This window comes from Nycticebus coucang, chromosome 18, assembly GCF_027406575.1.
Source record: "Nycticebus coucang isolate mNycCou1 chromosome 18, mNycCou1.pri, whole genome shotgun sequence".
Classification (NCBI taxonomy): domain Eukaryota; kingdom Metazoa; phylum Chordata; class Mammalia; order Primates; family Lorisidae; genus Nycticebus; species Nycticebus coucang.
Window position 1 is genome coordinate 50,531,334 of NC_069797.1, and position 25,355 is coordinate 50,556,688.

General features: G+C 39.1%; 1 protein-coding gene across 1 annotated transcript in view; it reads right to left on the minus strand.

The window, feature by feature from the left end:
- Nucleotides 1-757: 757 nt before the first annotated feature.
- The window catches only part of UTP18 (UTP18 small subunit processome component), a 35,938-nt gene continuing 11,340 nt past the window's right edge, over nt 758-25,355 (minus strand). Inside the window, exons 6-14 of the mRNA XM_053570473.1 lie at nt 25,003-25,128; nt 24,728-24,902; nt 17,938-18,038; nt 17,571-17,661; nt 13,834-13,957; nt 6,982-7,156; nt 3,586-3,728; nt 2,152-2,186; nt 758-888 (exon numbers count right to left, since the gene is read on the minus strand). Coding sequence (XP_053426448.1) covers nt 2,162-2,186; nt 3,586-3,728; nt 6,982-7,156; nt 13,834-13,957; nt 17,571-17,661; nt 17,938-18,038; nt 24,728-24,902; nt 25,003-25,128 — 960 coding nt within the window. The 3' untranslated portion in view covers nt 758-888; nt 2,152-2,161. The remainder of the gene's footprint in view (nt 889-2,151; nt 2,187-3,585; nt 3,729-6,981; nt 7,157-13,833; nt 13,958-17,570; nt 17,662-17,937; nt 18,039-24,727; nt 24,903-25,002; nt 25,129-25,355) is intronic.

Sequence of the window (25,355 nt, forward strand, 5' to 3'; positions counted from 1 at the left end):
ACTCCGTCTCTAACAACAGCCAGGCATTGCAGCAGGCACCTGTAGTCCCAGCTACTTGGGAGGCTGAGACAAGAGGATTGCTTGAGCCCAAGAGTTGAGGTTGCTGTGAGCTACAGCAGTCTACCCAGAGTGACCAAGTGAGACTCTGTCTCAAAAACAAACAAAAAAACCCTCAAATACCAGTGACAATGATCTGAAATAATAAGCCCAGAAAAGCCTTTTCATTTCCATAATCACCTTTCCAAGAAGACTCCTAAGTCCAAAATTCACTCCATGAGACATCAGTGCTCATATCAAGCCAACTGACCTCCACAGCTCATCAGAGTATCTGCTAGCTGATACTCTAAAAGGAGAGATCTATGAAGAAAGAAGGGAATATGCCTCAGGGTTAACTCTGAAGTCTAAGAAAATCTGCCAATGAACAACTTCAGACCACAGGAGAGAAAAACACAACGTTCAAGAAGGGAGAAGGAAGAGGGGAGAGGGAGATTGGTGTGCTCAGACCTAAGAGGAACAAGGGAGGAGTAGGTGGCACACCTCCTGGGTGAAGGGCTCAACTACAACTTGGACTTTACCTAATAAACACAATGTAACCTAATCATACCCCCATATTAATCTAAAATTTTAAAAAAAGAAAATCTGTGTGTATTATTTTAGGCTACAGATAGGTGTTTCTAATTTCTCATGTTTAGTCTTGAAACAAACACATCCAAGTTACTGTGTGTGCACAAAGGTGGGGGAAAACACCACATACACATTTTCAAACAAAAGCTGCCATATGTTTATTAAGACATTGCTCTATAAATCATTATCCATATATTATCACACATTCAGGAAAATTTCTGAGAAGATATATCAGGACAGGTTTCTCTGGTGGCTCAACTGTATCTGGGAAAAGAACAGAAGAAATTTACAAACCTGATTTACAACTGCTGGTCATTAACAAACAACATGTAGTGGCAACATAACCTGGAGAAACAAGATAGTCAAACTGCTTTCTCCTCCTGGCTAAACGTTAGCTTAAAATTCTTCTACCTTTAAGTCTCTCCTTGGCTGGGCATGGTGGTTCACATCTATAATTCTAGCACTCTGGGAGGCCCAGGTGGGAGGATCTCTTGAGCTTAGGAGTTCAAGACCAGTCTGAGCAAGAGTAGGACCCCGTCTCTACTAAAAACAGAAAAATCAGCCAAGTGTTGTGCTGCACACTTGTAGTCCCAGCTACTTGGGAGGCTGAAGTAGGAGGATCACTTGACCCCAGGAACTTGAGGTTGCTGTGAGCCAGGATGATGCCACAGCACTTTTGTCTGAGGCAACAAAGTAAGACTTTACCGTCCCCACCAAAAAAAGTCTCTTCAACATTCATGAATCTCAGAAAAGACCAAAAAGTCAATTGTGATGAATGGGCCAATTGCAAACCTCAACCACAGAATCATCATCCTATCTCAGATCAAAGATCAAGCCATTGGCTCATGCCTGTAGTCCCAGACTCTTGGAAGACTGAGGCAAGAAAATCACTTAAGCCTGAGACTTTGAGGTTGCTGTGAGCTGTGATGCCACAGTACTTTACTGAGGGCAACAAAGTTGAGACTCTGTCTCAAAAAAAAAAAAAAAAAAGAAAAGAAAAGAAAAAGAAAAAAGAAAAACAAAGATGAAAAGCCATGAGGGGAAGCATATCCCAAATTTGAAGCATTGGGCAGCAAAATTAACAGTCTGCCACTATCTAGTTCTGTGAAACAGGGCAAGCCACTTACAATCTTTCAAGACACACATAAACAGTAAGAAGGTTTAGGTTCATATGAGCTATAGCTATATCTGAAGATACCCATTTCTCTGTTCTGTTAAGTCTATTCTCTTTTGTAGATTAACCATGTTCAGTAATTACAATTTTGTTGACAGTTAATGAACACAATATTAGAGCTCTAACTTTAGAAGAGCAGAGCCACATTGTTATGATCTGGGATAAGAAATTCCTAAGAAAGGTTCCTCTAGCTAGACAGTTCCTGACCTACTATCATCCCAGCCTTCCCAACTAAAGATGTAGTAACTTAGGGGAAGAGAAACAAAACCCAGCTAATGTGGTACCTCTGCCAACTGACAGCAGTGGGTGTAATCTTAAAACCTGGAAGATTCATAAAAAAGGATTTTTCTTACCTCAATCTCTTTAGAAGTCTGAGTAATGGTGCAACCTGAAAAAAGTGAAAAATAAGTAATCTAAACAAAGCATTAAATTGGAATCTTCGAAATATCAGATCGACTATTTCCAATAGAAATGCTGTCCATCTAACCTATTTACTGGTATAGCTAGAAATGGTCTCACTCTAGAGAGCAACGCTCTAATGAAAAATTTAATGTCCCTTGGGACTTACTTAGAAAAAAGAAAATTTCAGTCATAAACCAAAGCTTTGGAAGAGAATTTCTAAGTGCAATAAGAATCTGCATCCTTTTATAAAATATGAACTGAAATAGAACCACCCCAAATCTGATCTGAAATGAGACTGATGGAATTATCCTGATATAACCCATTTTCCTTTCAAAGTAAGTAGAACTGTAAAACAACATTATTCTTTACTATATTCTCTTTGCTCAACTCTGTCCTCAAAATCAATTTACATTCTTCCTTTCCTTCACTCTCAATTGCAGCATATTTTGAAAGCTGGCATTCCCTAAAGTATACAAACATAAACAAAGGGTTCTACGTAGCATTCACTACTAACACAAGGAGCAAGGAAAAAGGACTGTGATTTAAGTCACAGGTTTTCTACTGAAAGCTCTTTAGTTCTCCCTGAAGATCCACCTTGTCACCTACATCTTCTAACAATGATGCAATTAGATTTTGTTTGTTCCTGTTTTTTTTTTTTTAGAGACAGAGTCTCACTTTATCGCCCTCGGTAGAGTGCCATTGCATCACAGCTCACAGCAACCTAAAACTCCTGGGCATAGGCGATTCTCCTGCCTCAGCCTCCTGAGTAGCTGGGACTACAGGTGCCCGCCACAATGCCCAGCTATTTTTTTTGTTGTTGTTGGAGTTTGGCTGGGGCTGGGTTCGAACCCACTACTTTCGGTATATGGGGCCGGTGCCCTACCCACTGAGCCACAGGCACCGCCCTGTTTGTTTCTGTTTTATAGCCAAGTATGCTGGATACAGAAAAGAATCTGGACAGAGTATGTAACTTTTGGTTATCTTTGTGGTTAACATCCTTATTTACTAAAGCTTATAGCTGCAGGGAAAGAAAGACCTTTAAAAAAAAAAATCACTTGAATCTAGTGGAGTAAATGTGAATTGTCAAATCAGGAAAAGTTAATCTAGAGAGTTGCTCTGAACCTACTCAGGTTCAAAGGGGCTGCACAAGTGGCAAACAAACAAATTAATTAACTTAAATATAAGGAACCAAGAAAGTGACAATATTATTAAAATGGCTGCTGTTCCTCATTTTGACGTTCTCAAAATGCAGTGTACTGGAAAAAACAAGCAAAAACAACACGTTTTCCAGGTGAATTCTTCTGCTAGAATTGGGAATATATAGCATCTCTCACCAAAAAAGGTTTATAGGTTATCTCTGACTTTTAAATATCTATAATACCTACCTATACATCAGGGCCTTGCCCTTCTCATTCCCCAAGGCAAAATATCCACTTCTGGGAGAAAAATCCATGGTATGAACATGAGAAATATTCTTCTTTTTAATGACTGGGAAATTTGAAAATACTGTACAAGAAGGAAGGTGAACCTGCAGAAGATAATAACAAGCTGTCAAGTACAACAACTGGGAACTCATCTTTCTTAAATTTTAATCTTCATTCCATCTTTTTGCTGCAACAAAAAGTTCATTGTGTTTACAGCACACCAAGAAGGGAGGCTGAGGCAAGAGAATCGCCTGAGCTCAAGAATTTGAGGTTGCTGTGAGCTAGGATGACACGGAACTGTACTGAGGGCGACAAAGTGAGACTTTGTCTCAAAAAAACAAAAAAAGAAAAAAAAATTTTGATCTTTACTGGGCTGTTACCTGAGCAGAAAGGGAGGGAAGAGAACAAGTGTTAATGCAGCATCTAGCATGATGCCTGGGAGATTCAAATGTTTGCTGAGCGAATAAATAAATAAATAAAGCAAAAGTCAATGGCAGTATTCATTAAGGCTCTAGCTTAATGACTACCGAGAAGAAAACTAAAATCTGATCACCAGGAACAGATATTTTAAGCATTATAAAGAATCCAATTTAATGTAACTGAAGCCTAGGCAAAGTCATACCACATCTTCCAATATCATATTTTTTTTACACTTTTATTTTTCAACTATGCGATACATTCTTTGCTTTTTGCGATTCCTCCTCAAAGGAGGCTGAATCATGAAAACCTGACTCCAATTAAAACTGATCTTCTGATTTTAGAGAGCCAAAAGCCTCAAAATCAGGCCAAAGCATGAGAAGAGCAATCTCTCCAGACTCTACTTCTGGGAAAAATAGGACCAAATGCATGAGTAAAATCCACTGGTACTGATAAGAAGTGGTCTTTACCCATTAAAGCTAAGACACTGGCAGTATCTTGGTTTGACCTTAACTTTAAAGTTCTTAAACATTGCTCTCTATATAAGTTCCTCAAGAAGTTAAGTGCATGTGCATACGCACACACTCATATATATAAAATACATCGTTTAAAGCCTTAATAAAGCAGACTCCTTTTTAAGGAGGGAAGCTACAATACATATATTGTAAAATATGTTTACAATCTGTTTGGGAATACAAAAATTAGATGAACTTTGATATTTTCCTTGGCTTCTTAACTTGGTTTTGCTTAAGTTATTGTAAGTTTCCATCTTTCAAGGATGCATCAACTATGAACAGGTGATCCAAAACATCAGGGTGACTCAGCACTCATAGCATAGTGGTTATGGCACCAGTCACATGTATCCAGGCTAGCGGGTTCAAGCCCCGCCGGGGGCCAGCTAAACAATAATGACAACTGCAACCAAAAAATACTTGGGCGTTGTGGCAGGCGCTTGTAGTCTCAGCTACTCAGGAGGCTGAGGCAAGAGAATTGCTTAAGCCCAAGAATTTGAGGTTGCTGTGAACTGTGATACCACAGCACTCTACAGACGGTGACATAATGAGACTCTGTCTCAAAGGAAAAAAAAAAAATCAGGGGAATAGAACATCAGGAAAAAACATGTACTACCCTATGCTTGACTTTTGTTCCCACCCTGACCCTCTGAACCTACTCCTCAGATACTAACTTATCAACTTTCTTTGCGTGACTTTTAAGTTTGGGAACCTGGTTTTCTAACTCTTCCATATCAAAATACACCAAAACCAACCTGTCTATCTGAAAGACTTAACAATAATTATATTAAACCACCTGTCTCCAACCAAAGCTGGGGGGGAAAAGGTCTCCTAATTGGAGTTGTGTAACTTCATAATTAAATCAAGTGCTTACTGCAATTGCTTACAAGGGCAAACCTGGAGCACAAGACACACAGCATTTTTTTAAAGCCCATATTTACCAAAAGGTAGCCGCTTATTTCTGTAGCTAAAAAGCACACAGCACCAGAAATACCATGGTAAATACAAAGTCTTTGACATGAATAGTGTCCCCTAGATGCCCTCAAGCAACAAATAACTTACAAAACCATATACCATGGCCATGCATTCATACAATAAGCCAGTGTGCTCCTTCTGGTGGAAGATAGAGGCCAACTTATTTTTAAAAAACTTTATCTCTTCTCGGGACTTGGTATATCCTTTTAAGAGAGTCAATGGTATCTATCTGCAAAGTTCTCCAGTATACCACTACTCACTGCTGGAGAAATTAAACATGTCCTTTGTTGACTCCACTGGGAGAGGACTCTTACAGCTTAGGCTTGATTTCCTTCAGGTTTCACCCTACGCACCTTTGCCCCTCTGCTAATTTTGCTTTATATCCTTTACTGTAATAAATCTCAGCCGTTAGTATGATCATGGAGTCCTGTACATCTTTGTAGTAAATTCCTAAACCTGGAGGCAGTCCTAGAGACTCCTAACACAGAGGTATATTCGCATGCATTCCAGCTATTTAATTTGCAGTATTTTTACAGTTTATTTTCAAGACCTAAGAACTGCTTCTGTTCTATCAAACAACAGGCCTTAAAAAGGTTGGTGAGGCTGGAGGCAGTGGCTTACTCCTATAATCCTGGCACTCTGGGAGGCCAAGGCAGGAGGTAGGAGGATCGCTCAAGGTCAGGAGTTGAAAGAGCAGCCTGAGCAAGAGCGAGACTCTGTTAAAAACAGAAAAATCAGCCAGGCATGGTGATGTACACCTGTCATCCCAGCTACTTGGGAGTGTGAGACAAGAGGATCACTTGAGCTCAGGAGACTGAAGTTGCAGAGAGCTGTGCTGATGACACTGCGCTCTATCCAGGGCAACTGAGTAAGACTTTGTCTCAAAAAAAAAAAGTAAACGAGGAAATAAAACTGTAGAGGAATAATGTACTTGCGCCTCACATATATACCTTAATATACACGGTGAAAGAAACCTCTGAAAATGAAGACCACCATTTAAGAAATGCTAACTATCAACAGTACAGCTCTACTAAAAGAATTAACATACTACGTAATACAAACTTGGTGGCTCGGGCTGCACCTGTGGCGGGTTTGAACCCAGCCCCTGCCAAACTGCAACAAAAAAATAGCCAGGCGTTGTGGCGGGTGCCTGTAGTCCCAGCTACTTGGGAAGCTGAAGCAAGAGAATCACCTAAGCCCAAGAGCGGGAGGTTGCTGTGAGCTATGACGCCATAGCACTCTACCCAGGGTGACAAAGTGAGACTGTTAAAAAAAAAAAAAAACTAGGTGACTTCTGTGGATCACTTCAACAACTATATCCAAAAACTACAATACTAATAATTTCTACATCAAAAACCACTCTTAAAAATAATCTAACATTCTCCTGTTACCTTTTCATGTTTACAACTTAAATTTTAAATGTATCATTGATAAAAGGGCAAAAAAATATTACCAATCTGACTGCTTCTTTCATTTTTTCTGAAGCAATTGCCAAGATTTCTGAAGTAGGGTTGAAGGTCAGGGAAGTAACACCTGTAACCAAGTTCATTATTGCTTTTATTGGCTTTGGATTTGTTCCTTGGAGACAAGAATCTTGACTGTATATGTTTACCACTCCACAATTAGAACTGCAAAGAGAAAAGGCAATAAAATGGATTTAAAAACAAGTAAAAAGTCTTTCATAACCTAAGTTAATATAGATTTAACCCCACAGACTGGTATTTGAAGGAATCATATGTTATAAAGAGACTAGCAGCTGGAGAGTTCATCCCAAGGCAAAAGCTACATACATCCTATCAGTTCTACTTCAGCCTTGCCAAACTCTCCTTAACTCTGGCAGGTATTCACTTGAGGGTCTAGCTAAAAAATGCAAGGAACAGAATTTCCATTATCCATTCCTTCAGTAAATATTTATTGCATGTCAACTCCATGCCAGGCACTAACTATTTAAGTGCTTAGGATACAAAGAAAACCAAAGAGACCAAGACTTACGCTGTCATGGTGCTTGCAGCCCCAGGTCCTAATGTGTGAATGGTAACTGTCCTTTCCCCATTTAGATCTTTTTTTTTTTTTTTAAATTCTATTACATTTGTGAGAACTTTCAAAATAGTGCTGAAATGCAGCAATAATAGTAGGGGCATCTTAGTTTAGTTTTACTAGGAATATTTATACTCAAGGTTATAGAAGTGATCATTCATCCTAAATGTATCTAAATATTCACCAGCAATGAATTATACCATATACTCTTAAAAAGTAAATCCTAATGACCTTATGTTCACTAATAGAATTATATGTAAACAGGAACCTTAAGTAAACATTTTATTTTTGAACCAGGGGCTTTTCTTTATTCATTCTCAAATTTAGCTTAAGGAAATATTTTGATACCAATATTCAGATTCCCTAATTATACACAGTATAAGGTACAGGACTAGGGTACCTGTAATTCACATACACTTAATCAGTAACTGTAACATAAACATGAAAAGATGCACAAAATTAAGCCTCATTTTACAAGAGTGACAAGCACATATTCCACAAGTGTACTCTCACTCCTACCACTCAATCATCCCCATTTTTTCACTCAACACTTACTGGCTGCAAACAATCACTCTGCTATAATGTATACAGGAGACAACTTCAGTTCACATGGGAGATTCTATAGCTTAAATGATACCTAACATGCCAGGCGCAGTGGCTCCTGCCTATAATCATAGCACTCTAGGAAGCTGAGGTGGGTAGACTGCTTGAGCTCATGAGTTTGAGACGAACCTGAGCAACAGCAAGGCCTCATCTCTACTAACAACAGAAAAACTAGCCAGGTGTTATGGTGGGGGCCTGTAGTCCCAACAACTTGAGAGACTGAGGCAAGAGGATGGCTAGAGCCTAGGAATCTGAGGTTGCTGTGAGCTATGATGCTACAGCACTCTATCCAGGGCAACAGAGTGAGACTCTGTCTCAAAAAAGAGAAAAAGAATGTAAAAATAAAAAACAAATATTTAAAAAAAATGATAGCTAACACAGAAATGGTATTATTAGAATTATTCAGTGCTTTAAAAGTCTTCAACATGCACATTTTCTCATTTGATTCTAAATAACCCCTTAATTTAAGCAGAGCTAGCTCTAAGTAATCCATACTAACTACTCAGAAGAAATAGTAGGTATCTTTGGTTTACAGAATTCTGTCATGAATTAAATGTGTCACCCCCAAATTCATATGTTGAAATCTTAACCCCCAATGTGATGGTATTAAAAGGTAGGGCCTTTGGAAGGTGAGTAAAGTGTTCCTGAATGCAATTAGCACCCCTGTAAGAGATCCAGGGAATTCACTCATCCTCTTTCTGAAATATAATACAGTAAAAAATCAGCTATCCAATGCTGAAAAGGGGGCCCCACCAGAAAGCAACCATGCTGGAACCCTGATCTCAGACTGTCATCCCTTGGAACTATCAGAAATTTCCATTTTCTGTAAAGTCACCCAGTCTATGATACTTTGTTACAGTAAGCAGCCTGATAAATCTCATCTTTCCCTTCTATTTTTGACTAGGATCAAAATACTTATTCATTGTACTTATTCTGTACTAAATTTTTTTTCTTTTTTTTTTGGAGACAGTGTCTCACTTTGTCACCCTCAGTAGAGTGCCATGGCGTCATAGCTCACAGCAACCTCGAACTCTTGGGCTCAAGTGATTCTCTTGCCTCAGCCTCCCAAGTTGCTAGGACTACAGGCACCTGTCACAATGCCTGGCTATTGTTAGAGATGGGATCTTGCTCTAGCTCAGGCTGGTCTTGAACTCCTCAACTCAGGCAATTCACCAACATCAGCCTCCCAGAGTGCTAGGATTACAGGCAAGAGCCACCATGCCAGGGCTAAACTAAATCTCTTTTCTTGCTGAAAATTGATTTACGCCTAAATTCATGTTAATTAAGGACAAAAAGTATAACCCCGTGGCTTTTGTAAGTAGCCATTTTAGATCAAATCTTACCATCATGAACATCAATGGATCCTTAAATAATGCCTATTAATTATATTTGATTGTTGCTTAAATTTGTGGAGCAAAAATGGCAGAAGTTAATTATTTTGATATATAGAAATTTATTCTTGGTATTTGTGGTAAAAGAATATAATTTATTCTACTATGCCACTAAGAGTGATTAATAATTATTTGTTGAGTGATATCCATGTCCAATAGTATTCAAAGTGTCACAGGAATAAAGAGTATCACAAGGAATTTATTCCAGAAAAAAATATACCTGTATAAAGCAGCCAGAGATACAAGAGAATATGATATTAAGCATTATCTGTGATCTAGAACCTCAAAGAAGGGAAACAGAATGAGATAAAGTACCTCCAGATGAGCTTTGAAGAAGGCGGAGAGAGAATTTGAGTTGGGGATGGCAGACATTAGGTGGGAAAAACAGGGTATCACATGTAAAGGGAAGCACAGAACAAAGAAAGGAATAAACATGCCTCCCAATTCTCCTCTCAACCCCTAACTGAAGGAACGATAATGCTATTATCCTCCCACCCCACCTACAGCTAAGTGGACTAAAGTGGGCTCCTAAATCAAGGGCAGTCAGCAACCTATTAGCAGATCAGCAACCAAGTGTCCTGGCACACAAAGTTCTTCCCAAATAGGAATTATAGCCATTCACAGGATCAATGTCTCATTTATGAATCTGGACTAGAAACCATCACATAGTGGTAGTGGTGGTGGTGGAAGTTGAAGCTGAAAAGACATTCAGAAAAGCACACAGAAGCCACGGATAAATTAATATTGTAAACAAGAAGAAACTGTACAATAACAATGGTTATCAACCAGAGTAATTTTGCCCCCAGGGGACACTTGGCAATGGAGACATTCAGACTGTCAGAACTGGAGAGTGAGGAGATGCAAGTGCAATACTGCCATCAGTGGGGACAGGCCAGGGATGCTGCTAACCGCCCCCCCCCAATACACAGAACATCCCCTACCACAAAGAATTATCCAGCCTGGGCGGCACCTGTGGCTCAGTGAGTAGGGCGCCAGCCCCATGTGCCGAGGGTGGCGGGTTCAAACCCAGCCCCGGCCAAACTGCAACCAAAAAATAGCCAGGTGTTGTGGCGGGTGCCTGTAGTCCCAGCTACTCGGGAGGCTGAGGCAAGAGAATCGCTTAAGCCCAGGAGCTGGAGGTTGCTGTGAGCTGTGTGATGCCACGGCACTCTACCGAGGGCCATAAAGTGAGACTCTGTCTCTATAAAAAAAAAAAAAAATGCAAATAAGTAACAGGTTCTCACACTTCATAATGCATAAGAACACCTAGTGTCATAAAAAGCAGATCCCTGGGCTTCCTGTGCTGATCACAGAGCTGACGGCAGCCGAGGAATCTTGGGTTGTAACCACTACCTTAGGTATTCTGCTGCTGGAGGGGCCAGCATACCACACCCCACAGGGAGGAAACCCCGTGGGTGGAAGGAGAGAACAGAGCAGCTGTAGCACCCCCACAGCAGAAAGCGGACACCTGCCGCTGCAGGACTCGAGAGCAGTCCACTCCGTGGAGCTGGGGGAATACTCCGGAACCTGAGCACCACTGCAGTCCCACATGGCCTTACGTGTGGTTGTTTCTTTTCCTTCACTGGCATGTAAAGGTAGCATGAGGAAGCATAATCCTTGGATTAAGAGTTGAAGACTCAACCACAGCCACAGATGTCCCACAGTACCTCCAACAATTCAAATTCTCTCCTTTGTTCACATCAAGGGCTAAACTCTCCCAACTTTCAGAAATCCTCAGCCTCCCTAATAGTTACCTCTCTCCACTGACCCTTGTCCCCAGAGTTCTCTTCCCTACCTACCTCTAGTGTCTCCCTCCTCTCGTGTACTCCCACAGACTGCCTGACATCCACCATGTCCAAATCAGCTTTCTTAGTCTTGATTCCACACTGTGTTTGTTCCTAATCACTCCTGGGTGCAGCCACATATGTGCACTTTATCTTTCCTAACACCACTGTTTCTCCTTCTGCTTCATTCAAAGAAAAGTCTACTCTTGTGGTAGCTCAGCCCTGGAGCCTAAGAATGTGACTGCTGCCCCCTCCCCTTTTCTAAGCTGTTATCAAGTTATAAACATCCTCCACCCCATCTGCCCTATTCCCATTCCCACGGCCCTTGTCACTCACTAAAGCAAAACCTGACTCTGGCCTTTGGCTGCAGTGACCTGAAGGCTCATCTCTCTGCCCCTTTCTTTCTTCTACAGGCTTAAAACTTTAAGATTCTTTAAGAATAACTTGAAGATTCTAACAGCCTAAATGGTCTTTGGCCAAGCACATCAGAATTCAATTACACTAAAGGGCAATTAAAATTAAGTGATCAGATTCTTTCCTGTTTAGGCCCTTCAAAGGGGACTAATAAAAAGTGATACAAAGGGGCGGCGCCTGTGGCTCAAGGAGTAGGGCGTTGGTCCCATATGCCGGAGGTGGCGGGTTCAAACCCAGCCCCGGCCAAAAAAAAAAAAAAAAAAAAAAAAAAAAGTGATACAAAGAAGAGAGGGCAAGGACCAGAAAAAAGACTAACTTTACTGACTTCACAAATATGCAAAAGGTCATTTTTGTGCAATTATTCTTTCCCCACATAGAAGCAAAAGCAACTCTGCTGAAAATTACTATCAGTTTAAATGTTAGTCTTCATTTTAAAAGAGCCTTATTCCTAGCAGATCTGCTAATCATGATTATACCATGTACACTACCCTGGCAAATGTTTGGCTTGTGCTAAAACACCCCTCCCTACAGGTTTGGCACAGGTATAATGACTCCAGGTAACAAAGGAAAGGAAGGGACCATCATCAGGTCACTCCCACACCAAATTATCTGTCACTGTCCCATTACCTAAGGCACGTGGGCCTGTTCTCCAAGTGCCTTTCCTCTCAGGCCCCAATTTCCAAATGATGGTAGGAATATTTACTAGCAGTTTTCCCAACATTAACCTTGAAAGAAGACAATCAACAATGAGTAGAGAGCATATTGTTTTTGACAGAAAGACCCCCTGGACTTCCCACCTGCGAGTGGATGTGACTGAGATTTTGACTCAAATGTTTGTCATCTATGAAAATCATAAAAACCTACTTCCTGATGCTATAAAATTATGGGTGGTAGGCCAGATGTGGTGGCTATTGCCTATAATCCTAATACTTTGGAAGGCCAAGATGGAAGGATCACTTGAGATCAGGAATTGGAGGCCAGCCTGAGCAAGAGCCAGCTCTCAGCTTCTACAAAAATAAAAAATTTAATTGGGCGCTGTGGCAGGTACCTATATTCCCAGCTATTTAGGAAGCTGAGGCAGGAGGATTATCTGAGGTTGCTGTGAGCTAGGCTGATGCCACTGCACTCAAGGGGCTAATCAGTGGTTTGGTAAGACACTTCAGAATTACTGGGAAGTGTATAATGGCAGCGCCTCCTATTCTGCACCTTTAGAACCAAGTAGGAAAACAAAGCCATCTTTTCCCCAGTGTAATAACCATTGTTTTTCCAGTAATAGCACAATAAAATTAATTCTAGATATTTTTGAAGTTTCTACAATACTAACATATGGTATCTCAAGACCACATTTTTGCTCTGTACACCTAGCTGAAGGAAAAATGCTGTTTAAAGTATATTTAAAACTTAAACCCAAAGTTTACTTATTCTACCTCCTCATCAATGACCAGATGCTGAAAATAATTCTGGGAAAACTTAATATGATCAAATAGATACTTCAAATACAGGAAAAAATACAATGATAAGTCAATAATAAATGACTCTAGCATTTTCTTTGCTAAAAAGCTGATAAGCTGCTAATATAATAGTTGTCCTTTATCCACAGACAACACACTCCAAGACTCCCAGTGGATGCCTGAATCCAAACCCAAAATATACTATGTTTTTTCCTATATATACATACCTATAAAATTTAACTTGTAAATTAGGCACAGTAAGAGATTAATAGCAACTGAGAATACAATAGAACCATAAAAATAAACTGAAAGAAAGGTTATGTAAATTCAGCCTCTTTCTCAAAATATCTTTTTGTGTGTAATATTTTCAGATTGCAATTGACCATAGGTAACTGAAACCACAGAAAGTCAAACTGCGGTTAAGGGGGACTACTATAGTATTACTACTACACACTGCGCTAAGACAATAAAATGCAAAAGGTACATCTAGGTTAATCAATTTCATGTTACTGCCTAGTTTTTAAACAGAACTACTCATCATGTATCACCTAGTATATTCAACTCCTTAATATTCTGTCATTAGCACAATGTGATTGAAGTTATAAGAACCTTTCTCTCTACTTACCCACAAGCCACATACTGTCCATTCCTAGAAGTGGCAATGCTTAATCCATATAAACTGCCTTCATCAACAAATCTGTTAAGGCACCGCCTAGAGTTCACATCCCAGATGTAAACTTCCCCATCCCCTGAATGAAACAGCCAAAAAATAAAAAAGAGAGAGAGAATTGGTTAATTTCACTTTATACTTGAAAGGCAAGTAATCAGACCATGCTTAGACCCTCTTCAATAGTATAACGGCCTATAAATACAGATTTACAGTAACCCTCCTACTTCTAGAAAACTGGACTAAAAATATTTCTTGTACACATACACATACAAAGAAAACTCCATCAGCTAGTCATTAATAAACAGTATCTTTGCTTTACAGTAAAAAAAAAAAAAATCACAAAATGTTAAGTTGAGCTTTTAGAAGAGCTATATTCAACTCAAATTACTGAAGCAAAATATAAAACAAAACACACCACCACCCACCAGCATAGCTCTTCTAGCACCTATAAAAGGCATTAGAGTACCTACTATGTAAAGCTAGATGATCTAGGCACAAAACTGTTAATGGTATGATGGAGAAGAGGAAGAATGATCCACACCACAAATAATTTATAATCTAATTAAGAAGATGAGCACAATTTATTGATTACTGAGTTATTCAAAATAAGAAATGCTAGGTATAAGCTTATTAATAATAAGCACGAATAGTTCAGAGAAGAAGAATTATGTACACAAGATAATAAAAGAAAATATTAAGTCTGAAGAGACCACCACTATCTCCGTGATGGAAAAGGCCCTCTAATGGCCCAAATCAGTCCTTATTTTCCCTTCTCTCTCCTACAGAACTTGGCACTGATGACCACCCTCTTCCGCACATGCAGTATTCATCTCTCTCTAATGACCCTACATCCATCTCAAAGATGGCTCCTCACTCCCTATTCCAGCTGTTCCTTTATTGGGGATGTTGCTCCCAAATTCACCCTCTACCCATGCTCTTATTCCCCAAATGAGAAGGCTGTCAATCTCACTCTTTCAACCATTCCTTAACAAAATGTTTCAGGCTGGAGTAGGGCTACACGTTAAATAATAGTAAAATATATTTGGAAAAATTTAATAGAGTCAAATTAAACAACCTTTGCCTCATATCTTTGTAATGTTATAAAGCACTTAAAGATTAGTTTAGCAACAGACTAAAATGGAGAGAGAAGAGATCAAGAGTAAGATTATTTAGAATTTCAAGTACATTAAATTGGTACTGAGTTGATGAAGATTGAAGGCAAAAGTAGCAAGAATGACTGCATAAAGAAACCAAAGAAAAAGCCGGTCAAGGTGCAAAGATAAAAAAAGTAAATTCTTTCTTCAGCTTCCCTTTTTAGTCTCAAAATATTCTATATATGTAACAATGTAATATGAACAGTATAATGGCAATCACATGAACTGCTCTATACAGAATAAGAAAAGGAAGAATAAAGGAGACTGGGGAGAACAATAAAAATTTAGGCAATCCAGGCAGGCACAGTGGCTCACATCTATAATCCCAGTATTTTATATCTGCATGCAATTAATATACCAAATTTTAGTACCTGTGCTGACCAATCGTCCCCTACTCTGCCTCTCCCAGGGTCAAGGGCCATTTCATCAGGCATATTACTGTGAACCAGTATTTATTTATTCCTACTTCCCATAAAACCTAACATTATATAAATTCTGCTAACTTTATATTAGTTCATTAAAAACATACAAACATAAGCAACTCTGTGAAAGTCTGATTCTAGGATAAACGCAGGGCAAGTATGGTGATTCACACCTGTAATCCTAGCACTTTGAGAGAATTGCTTGAGGCTGGAGTTAAATACCAGCCTGGGTAATATAGCAAGACCTCATCTCTACCAAAAAAACTTTTTACATCACAGAAATTAATGAAAGTCAAAGCTGAAGTTAATCCTTTAAAAAAAGAAAAAACATTCTTAAGCCCAGACCAGTGGCTCATACCTGTAATCCCAACTAGGCAAGAGGATGAGATGGGAGAATCACTTGAAATCAGTTCTAAGTTACAGTGAGCTATGATTGGTGCCACTGCACTCCAGCCTGGGCAACGGAGCAAGACTATATCTCTTTAAAAAATAAAAAAAAATTAATTTCTTTTAAAAGTTAAAAAATTAATGCTATGTTACCAAACGTAAAAATTATGTTAAAAAGCCTTGACTTGCATAGACAGCAGAACATACAACAGAACCACTCTAATGCCTCCCACTACCAAACAGAGCAGGATCTATACTGAGATTATGCAGCTGTCCTGAGGGATAGCCCCCAGGATCTTCAGAGATAAAGAGTAAGAGTCAAAGATGACAAAAGATAGTCAGAAAAGCACAAGCCTGTGTGGGATGATAAAGAATTGGTCAGAATTATACAAATGTTAACAGAAAATGAGCCAACAATGAAAATTCAACATACCATCCAAGTCAAAAGGGGACTGCTAAAAACAAAGTGGCAATTCTAGGTAACTTTCAAAAAGTCTGAAATCATCTTTTTTCGTGTTTGCCTTATTTTTAAGAGAGGTATGACAACTTATTTTAAATCATGCCTTCTGAGATAATTACAGATTCACATATACTGTAAAGAAATAATACAGAAGGCTCAGCGCCTGTAACTCAGCGGCTAGGGTGCCAGCCACATACACAGGAGCTGGGGGGTTCAAATCCAGCCGGACCTGCCAAACAACAGTGACAACTACAACAAAAAATTAGCCAGGTGTTGTGGCAGGCACCTGTAGTCCCAGCTACTTGGGAGGCTGAGGCAACAGAATCACTTAAGCCCAAGAGTTGGAGGTTGCTGTGAGCTGTGGACACCACAGCACTCTACCAAGGGTGACATAGTTAAAAAAAAAAAAAAAAAAAAAAGGAAATAATACAGAAGACACTGTACACTCTTTACTCAGTTCCCCAGGATACTGACATGGGCACAGTTAAAACGTAAAACTTTCCATCACCCAAAGGGTCCCTGATGCTGCTCTAATACAGCCACTTCTATCTTTCTCTTGCCCCCAATCCTAACAAATGCTTATCTATTCTTTACTATCGTTATCTCTATTTCAAGATCGTTAATATAAATGAAACTAGTGGACATTTTCCCTTTGCCCTCTGAAAAATCAACAAACAAAAGGCAGACTAATAGAAGAAAACATGTACAAAACATTAGCATGCTTAGCATGGGGGAATCACAAGAGGATGAATGCCCCTATATCATCTTTTATATAAACATTTCCTTCCCTTTCTTTCCCCAAATACTTTTTTTTTCCCCAGAGATACAGTCTCGTTTTATCCCCGACCCCTCCCACCCCCCTGCAGACTACCGTGGCATCACAGCTCACAGCAACCTCCAACTCCTGGGCTTAGGCAATTCTCTTGCCTCAGCCACCGGAGTATCTGGGACTACAGGCACCTGCCACAACACCCAGCTGTGTTTTGTTGCAGTTTCGCTGGGGCCGGGTTTGAACCCGCCACTCAATAACTGGGGCTGGCGCCCTACCTACTGAGCCACAGGCGCCGCCCTCTTTCCCCAAATATGTTAACACTAAATGTTCAGTCCTTCACTATTACTAGTTAGTAAAGGAGAAGGGAAATGGCAACAAAAATGAATTCTAAAAATAAAGCTGATTTTCTAATTTTAAAAAGAAAGTCTGAAATCACAGGTTTTGGTTAAATTTGAAATGTAAAAACATCCACAGCTTCTCTCCTGTCACCAACTTACCAGAAGAGGCGTATATTTTCTTGCTATCTGAAGAGAACGTGGATGCTGCAACCCTTCCATTAATTTTCATGCTGCCAATCAGTTCTTTGGTCTAAAAGAATAAATATTACATAACAAATTGTTAGAAGGTATAATCACACTGTGTAAAATAAAAACAATTTAGTTCTCCTTTTTCTACCACACACCGAATGCTGGTTTTCCCTACATTCAAAAGTTTTCTCCTACAACTGCCTACAACTTCTCCCAAAGTCCCACCTATGCTCCCCTACTTGAGATATAGATTTAAGGACTCACTGAGTTAAGGTTCAAGACTGTTCCTACTAAAATCCTCCTAGAGAAGAACAAACAACAACTAAAGATGCTTCACCTTCACTGACAGCAAATGAAGATACCCAGCGATGCCATTTATGAGTAAGAAGGACCCATCTGGGGATATTTCAAAGCTCCTCACCATCTTCTCTTTCAAACCTAAGAAAGGAGATGAATCATTTAAATAAGGCTTAATATGGTTTTCAATAAAGCTACCTTCTACTGACAACTGAATTTCTTACCTTTAAAATACGTAAGTGCCTTAAATTAAACAGAACCTTGGCTCAGACCCTGAATAAGTCGACTTCACACATCAGTGAGTTTGACCCAAACATAAGGTAACTATAAAGTGCTTAGCAAAACTCTCTTGGTCTTACTTAGCATGCATCATTTTAATTGCAGGCAGAGATTCAGCTCTCCATACAATAAATTTATCAACTAATTTTCCAAATGTATGCATTAATACCGCTAAATAACTGGAAGAATAAATTTTACTTCTTTGTCACAAAGTTCATTACTAAAAAGGACCTACGCTACCATTAGAGACAGCTAAAAGTATAATGACCATTAGAGACAGCTAAAAGTATAATGATTATATATATAAACTAGTTGCTGGCCACCCACAAAGCATCTCATGATGAACAGGAGTCTAATTTTGTGGGTCAAGAAAAATAATAGTAATTCACAACTTGTCAGTGTATTTAAGAGTTAATTGGCTTCTCAGAGATAGGTAAATAAACCATAGTTGACTTATTTACAAAAGGTTCATGTCTAAAATCTTTATACTATGAACTTGATATCAAAATGTTTAGCAGGCCGGATGGTGCCTGTGGCTCAAAGGGTAGGGCGCCAGCCCCTTATGCCTGAGGTAACGGGTTCAAACCCAGCCCTGGTCAAAAGCTGCAAAAAAAAAAATGCTTAGAGAGCCAAGTTACTTGTTAAGGAGTTGCCTAATAGAAAGAATAGAAGAATGGGTACAACTGGTTATCTCCAGGGAAGGGAATAGATGGTCAGGGAGATGGCGCATAAGTGATTTTTCACTCTACACCCATTTGTACATATTAGATTTCTGAACTATGTGAATGTATTGCCTAGTCAAAAAATACATACACATTTCAAAAATTTTAAGTTACTAAATTAAAATATTAGAGAAAAAGGATTTAGGAAAAGCTGGTGAAGTACCCTTTTTCCCTTAAAGGAAAACGCTAGCTGATGCTCCTATTTCACACGACTATAAACTAGACAGCCCACTCTATTCTTGCCTTCCAGAGGCTAAATCCTAGTTTCCTTGGTTAGACTTGTGTTTCCCAGTATCAATTCAGACATGTATTTCCAATCACTGGAGTTACTTCTGCTGATGACCAGTCTCCTTCTATGAAGGGTACTTCATTACTCCTATTAAGTGATTTAATCCCAAATGCTGGATAAACCTTATGTGTTGACTACAGTATACAGAAGTTGTTCCAAACCACAAGGAGTATGTCATTGCATAATGAGGAAAGGATGGGCAGCTAGTTCAACATGAAGCTACAGCTAGAAACCCCGCCAGACCTAATCCAAATGTGGCGTAGTGTCAGGCAGTGGAAATACAAAAGTGAACGAAAAAACGTTTGTCTTGGAGCTACAGCTGGGTACCAATGCAGTTCAGTTCTGCGGGGATACAGACTGAATGGGTATCATCAGAGTAACAGTGAACAGAGTCCCAGCATATAGTGCAGGACCTGTAGAACACAGACTCAATGTGGCAGCAAAAGGCAACATGCCAGGGGACTCACTACACGGACCACTGCTCTCTGCCAGGAGGTGGCTAGAAGACCTTACACTTTTGGCCTACATCAGCCTGCTATTTTGGAGCAATTAAACAGAAGGTTGTTCTCAAGCAGGAAATAGACTTCCAACAAATAAGGACAGGTGGCTGCTTTAGCAATTAACTGGAAAAATAAAAGATAACTTATTTTTACCCTAAGTTTACAACACATTATACTATTTATATATTTATATATTTATGCACATATATATTTTTATATATATGCAGCATTTTCTTTTAGCCACATAAAAAAGTGACAATAAATTCTACTATCAGTATTATAGTTGTCCTTTACAAATGTTTGACCTTTCAAAATAGGAGCCAGATAAAATTTATAATACTGCCTAGAAAAATAAATTGCAATGCTTTAAAGATGTCAGACATAAATCATTTTACAGACTGGTAAATGAGACTTTCAGGTTAACCATTAAGCAATTGAACACTTCTACACTGCTGGTGGGAATGCAAATTAATACACTCCTTTTGGAAAGATGTTTGGAGAACACTTAGAGATCTAAAAATAGATCTGCCATTCAATCCTATAATTCCTCTACTAGGTATATACCCAGAAGACCAAAAATCACATTATAACAAAGATATTTGTACCAAAATGTTTATTGCAGCCCAATTCATAATTGCTAATTCATGGAAAAAGCCCAAGTGCCCATTGATCCACGAATGGATTAATAAATTGTAGTATATGTATACCATGGAATATTATGCAGCCTTAAAGAAAGATGGAGACTTTACCTCTTTCTTTTTTTTTTTTTTTTTTTTGGTTTTTGGCCGGGGCTAGGTTTGAACCTGCCACCTTCGGCATGTGGGACAGACGCCCTACTCCTTGAGCCACAGGCGCCACCCGACTTTACCTCTTTCATGTTTACATGGATGGAGCTGGAACATAGTCTTCTTAGTAAAGTATCTCAAGAATGGAAGAAAAAGTATCCAATGTACTCAGCCCTACTATGAAACTAATTTATGGCTTTCACATGAAAGCTATAACCCAGTTATAACCTAAGAATAGGGGGAAGGGGGAAAGGGAGGGGAAGGAGGGGGGAGGGGGGCGGAGGGAGGGTGACTGGTGGGATTACACCTGCGGTGCATCTTACAAGGGTATATGTGAAACTTAGTAAATGCACAATATAGCTGGATTTTTTTTTTTTTTTTTTTGGCCAGGGATGGGTTTGAACCTGCCACCTCTGGCATATGGGACAGGTGCCCTACTCCTTGAGCCACAGGCACCACCCTTAAATGCACAATATAAATGTCTTAGCACAATAACTAAGAAAATGCCAGGAAGGCTATATTAACCAGTGTGATGAAAATGTGTCAAACGGTCTATAAAACCAGTGTATGGTGCCCCACGATCACATTAATGTACTCAGCTATGATTTAATAATAACAAAAAAAAACATTAAGCAATTGATAAAAAAAGGAATGACCAATAGCCAAACTCCAACTGATGGCAAGTGGATCAGATTATATGTTGTTCCTAACACTGACAAGGGTTACCTACCATTCATTGCACACTTACTACATGGCAGGTGCTGAGTGAAGAGCTTTAAAAACAATCATCTTTTTAGGTGACCCTCTGAGTTTATAGAAAGAAAAACTAGGGCAGCGCCTGTGGCTCAGTGAGTAGGGCGCCGGCCCCATATGCCGAGGGTGGCGGGTTCAAACCCAGCCCCAGCCAAACTGCAACTAAAAAACAGCCGGGCGTTGTGGCGGGCGCCTGTAGTCCCAGCTACTCGGGAAGCTGAGGCAAGAGAATTGCTTAAGCCCAGGAGTTGGAGGTTGCTGTGAGCTGTGTGATGCCACGGCCCTCTACTGAGGGCGGTACCGTGAGACTCTGTCTCTACAAAAAAAAAAAAAGAAAAACTGAAGCTCAGACGCTACCATACCATAATGCCCAAAATCAAAATGGCTATCTGACCAACCTCTGATCTCCAAGTGGTTAAATTCCTTTGTATATTGAGAACAAGACATACCTTGAAAACTGTTCTTCTCAGGCTCAGCACCCATAGCTCAGTGGTTAGGGTGCCAGCCACATACTTTGAGGCTGGTGGGTTCAAGCCTGGCCCGGGCCTGCTAAACAATAATGACAACAACAACAAAATAGCCGGGTGTTGTGGCAGTCACCTGTAGTGCCAGCTACTTGGGAGACTGAGGCAAGAGAATCACTTAAGCCCAAGAATTTGAGGTTGCTGTGACCTGTGACGCCACAGCACTCTACCCAGGGCAACATAGTGAGACTCTGTCTCGAAAAAAAAAAGTCCTTCTCAAAGATAAACAGAAACTGCTCTATGGTTCCTACTCCTTCTGAGCCCTGGACCCTTAGGCAGTCTGATAAAGCACACAGTCCCCTTCTCAAAATGATGTTGTTCAAAAAATTCATAACTGAAGGAAATGCTGAACTTCAGTTAGAGGTGAGCAAAAATAAAGATGTAATGTTTTTCTCATATTACCTCATAGACCCCTGAATTCTATCCAGAGAATTGTGAGAGTCCATAGTTCCCACATCATGAGCCCCAGGATACGATCCCTGACAGGTTAATGAACACACCACTTGCACCAACTCTGTATTCTCTGTTTTTCAAACTAGCATTTACCACCTAGGTTTTGCACACACATAAGGTTTACATGTCCTAACCAGTCAGCAATTTTCCGAGTCTACTGTCCCTAGTTTCTTGAGTTATTTACAGTTCTATTAATGACAAAAGACTGAGAATAGTGCTCAAGAACACACCACCACGAAAGGACTGCATTGATCGCAACTATTACTATCATTATTACCAACCTATGCTTACAGAGCAAAGAGGAAAAGGAAAAATTAATGTCATGCCTCAAAAGCAGCTGGTGACTGGATACACACTCCTGCACACCTAGCAGACTCAGAGTAAAGACCACTAACCCTATCTTGACCAACCCTTGGTGCTTTTTCTCAAGAGGATGCAAGACAAGGAAAAACTAACATCCACTCCGTTTGATAGTAAAATGGTATGTAAAAATGATTATTTCATATTGCTTTGTATTTCGGTATGAGAAGTCAGTTTAGGCTTTTCAACAAAGTGAGGTCCACACACCATTGGCATCAGCTGAGCGCTTGTCACAAATACAAAACCAAGCCCACCTAAGACCCATAGAGTCAGAATCTGTAGCTTAACAAGATCTCCAGGTGATTTCTGCACATTTTAACTTCTGAGTTGCTCTGAATTAAAGCATGACTAGATTAACAAAGAACCTATTAGGGAAGGATCGTTAAAGATGTCAGGGAATACAGGAAAGATAACACTGGAAATGCTGAAGACAAACATCATAAATGTTTCTCAAGTTGGCCTTACTCACTTTTAACCACTAGTAGAAACATCTTGCACAGAGCTCCTCTTATCCTTTCCAGGGGCACATACATGTAGTTTAATAAGAAGACCATCAATGAATTGTAGCATATGCCAAACAATACCCTCCCAAGATTTATGATGTTAACCTGGCCAACCCCATTAGAAGGACTTTGGCTCCCAAAGGATTCATGAATGTATCAGTGTAGGGAAATAACGAGGGAGAATGAGTAAGGAAGAGGATAAATTTCCATTTGCTAAAAAAAGGTTGTTTTTTTTTTTTTTAAGTAGTTCAATCTTTAAAATACATAAGGACTCCCCAAAGCAGTGCTTTATTCTCTTTAAGTATAAATAAAAATTCTATTACAACAAACACTAAAACTAGAAAATATCCAAATTTCCTGAAAATCAGACAGGTTATCCAAGGAAATGGACCCCAGGTCATATAGTTCCCTGGCTAATGCTCTTTCTCTTGCATCAACTGCTGACTTTAAAGCCAAGTATTTGCAACTGCTCTTCTGGTCTTGGAGATATGTATTTCCCTAAAAAAGTCACTTTGGGCCCAGCGTGGTGCCTCACACCTGTAAATCCTAGCACTCTAGGAGGCTGAGGTGGGTGGATAGCTTGAGCTCATGAGTTCCAGACCAGTCTGAGCAAAAAGCAAGACCCTGTCTCTACTAAAAATAGAAAAACTGAGGCAAGAGGATCACTTGAGCCCAAGAGTTGGAGGTTGCCATGAGCTATGAAGCCATGGCACTCTACCCAGTTCTACCCCAGCTTGAAACTCTGTCTCAATCAATCAATCAATCAAAAATTAAAAAGTCAGTTAACACTGGAGGTGGTGGGTTCAAACCCTGGCCCCGGCCAAAAATGAATTGCAAAAAAGAAAAGAAAAGAAAAGAAAAAAGAAAGAAAGAAAATATCTTAAATGTCATGATAATTTCTTTACGTAGCAGCCATAATTTCAGTATAAAATTGTGAGTGATTATTTTGCTACTAATAGTCCATTCTTATTGACAAACAGCATTTTTGTAAAAGTATTAAACACAAAAAAATGTTTTAAAGAGGAAGTTTAATTTTAAACTTTTGTACAATTCTCAAAACATCTTTTGATGATGGTTTGATATCACACAGGCTATGACATACAGTAATGGTCCTGGGGTATTTACAGCAATTAAAATTTTAAAAATCATGAAATTTCTCTGGCCTTACCTCTTCTTGATGCTGCCATATTTTTATGTTAAATTACTGATAGTTTCTACCTTTAGTCAAGTACTTCTGAAAATTAGAAGTATATACTTCATAGGACAGTCCATTCCTTTTGAGTCTTACTTGCTTAAAAATTTATATTGAGATGGAATTCATTTCCTGGTGACTTCTATTTTTAATGAATATGTCTTTTATTATTTTTTTATTTTAATAATTTTTATTTATCTCGGTATATCTAAAATATTTTTTTAGTATGCAATAAATATGATTTCAAAATATTACAGGAATAAAAATTTTTGGTTACCTGGCCAAAAAAAAAAAAAGGTCAGTTCACAGGTTTCAAACATAGTACCTCAATAACACAGCAACAATTTCTAATACTATAAAGAAATTCTTATTTTTAAGAATCTAATGGGGTGAAAAAAGTGGATATGATCATTATTAAATAAACTCAGCTTAGGGAATATAATTAATTCTATATTCAAAAGAAATCTTACCTCTCACTTGATGCACAGGAATTAACTTTCCTACTAGCATGTCATAGACATAAAGAACCTTGCTGTGGGTACTCGTGGCTAAAATCTCTTCTCCATTAGCACTAAAACAAGCCTTGAAGATTGGAAACCTTTCCAAATAAATGCTTTGGATTTTAGGATTTGTTTTCCCATCAACCTATAAGGAAGTACAAAACAATTCTTTTGGTTATTTCCCTGGACTCTGTATATTGGTAGTACACACTTTTCACTTTAAGTCTTCATTTCAAAATGCATACCTGAAATAATGATACAGCATTATCTAATCCAGCAACCATCACAACCTGTGCACAAGGATGAAACTGCACAGATGAGATCCGAGCTGTAGTAGGACGTTCAGCATTAGCATGTTGGCAATTCTTCATCTATAGAAAAATAAAGCTGGCATTTTATCAATTTTATCAATTCAATGAGTTAACATCATTTCTTTATTTAGAGCATGAAGAAAGATATAGCTTATAATGCAGAGGAAAATACATTTTTGGTAACCAAAGAGCACAGCTCTGGTACCAACTAGCAAGTCACTTTATGAGAATCTACTTTAACTTCTTTCAAAAGAAAATATTACATAAATCATGAAGGTCCTTTTCAT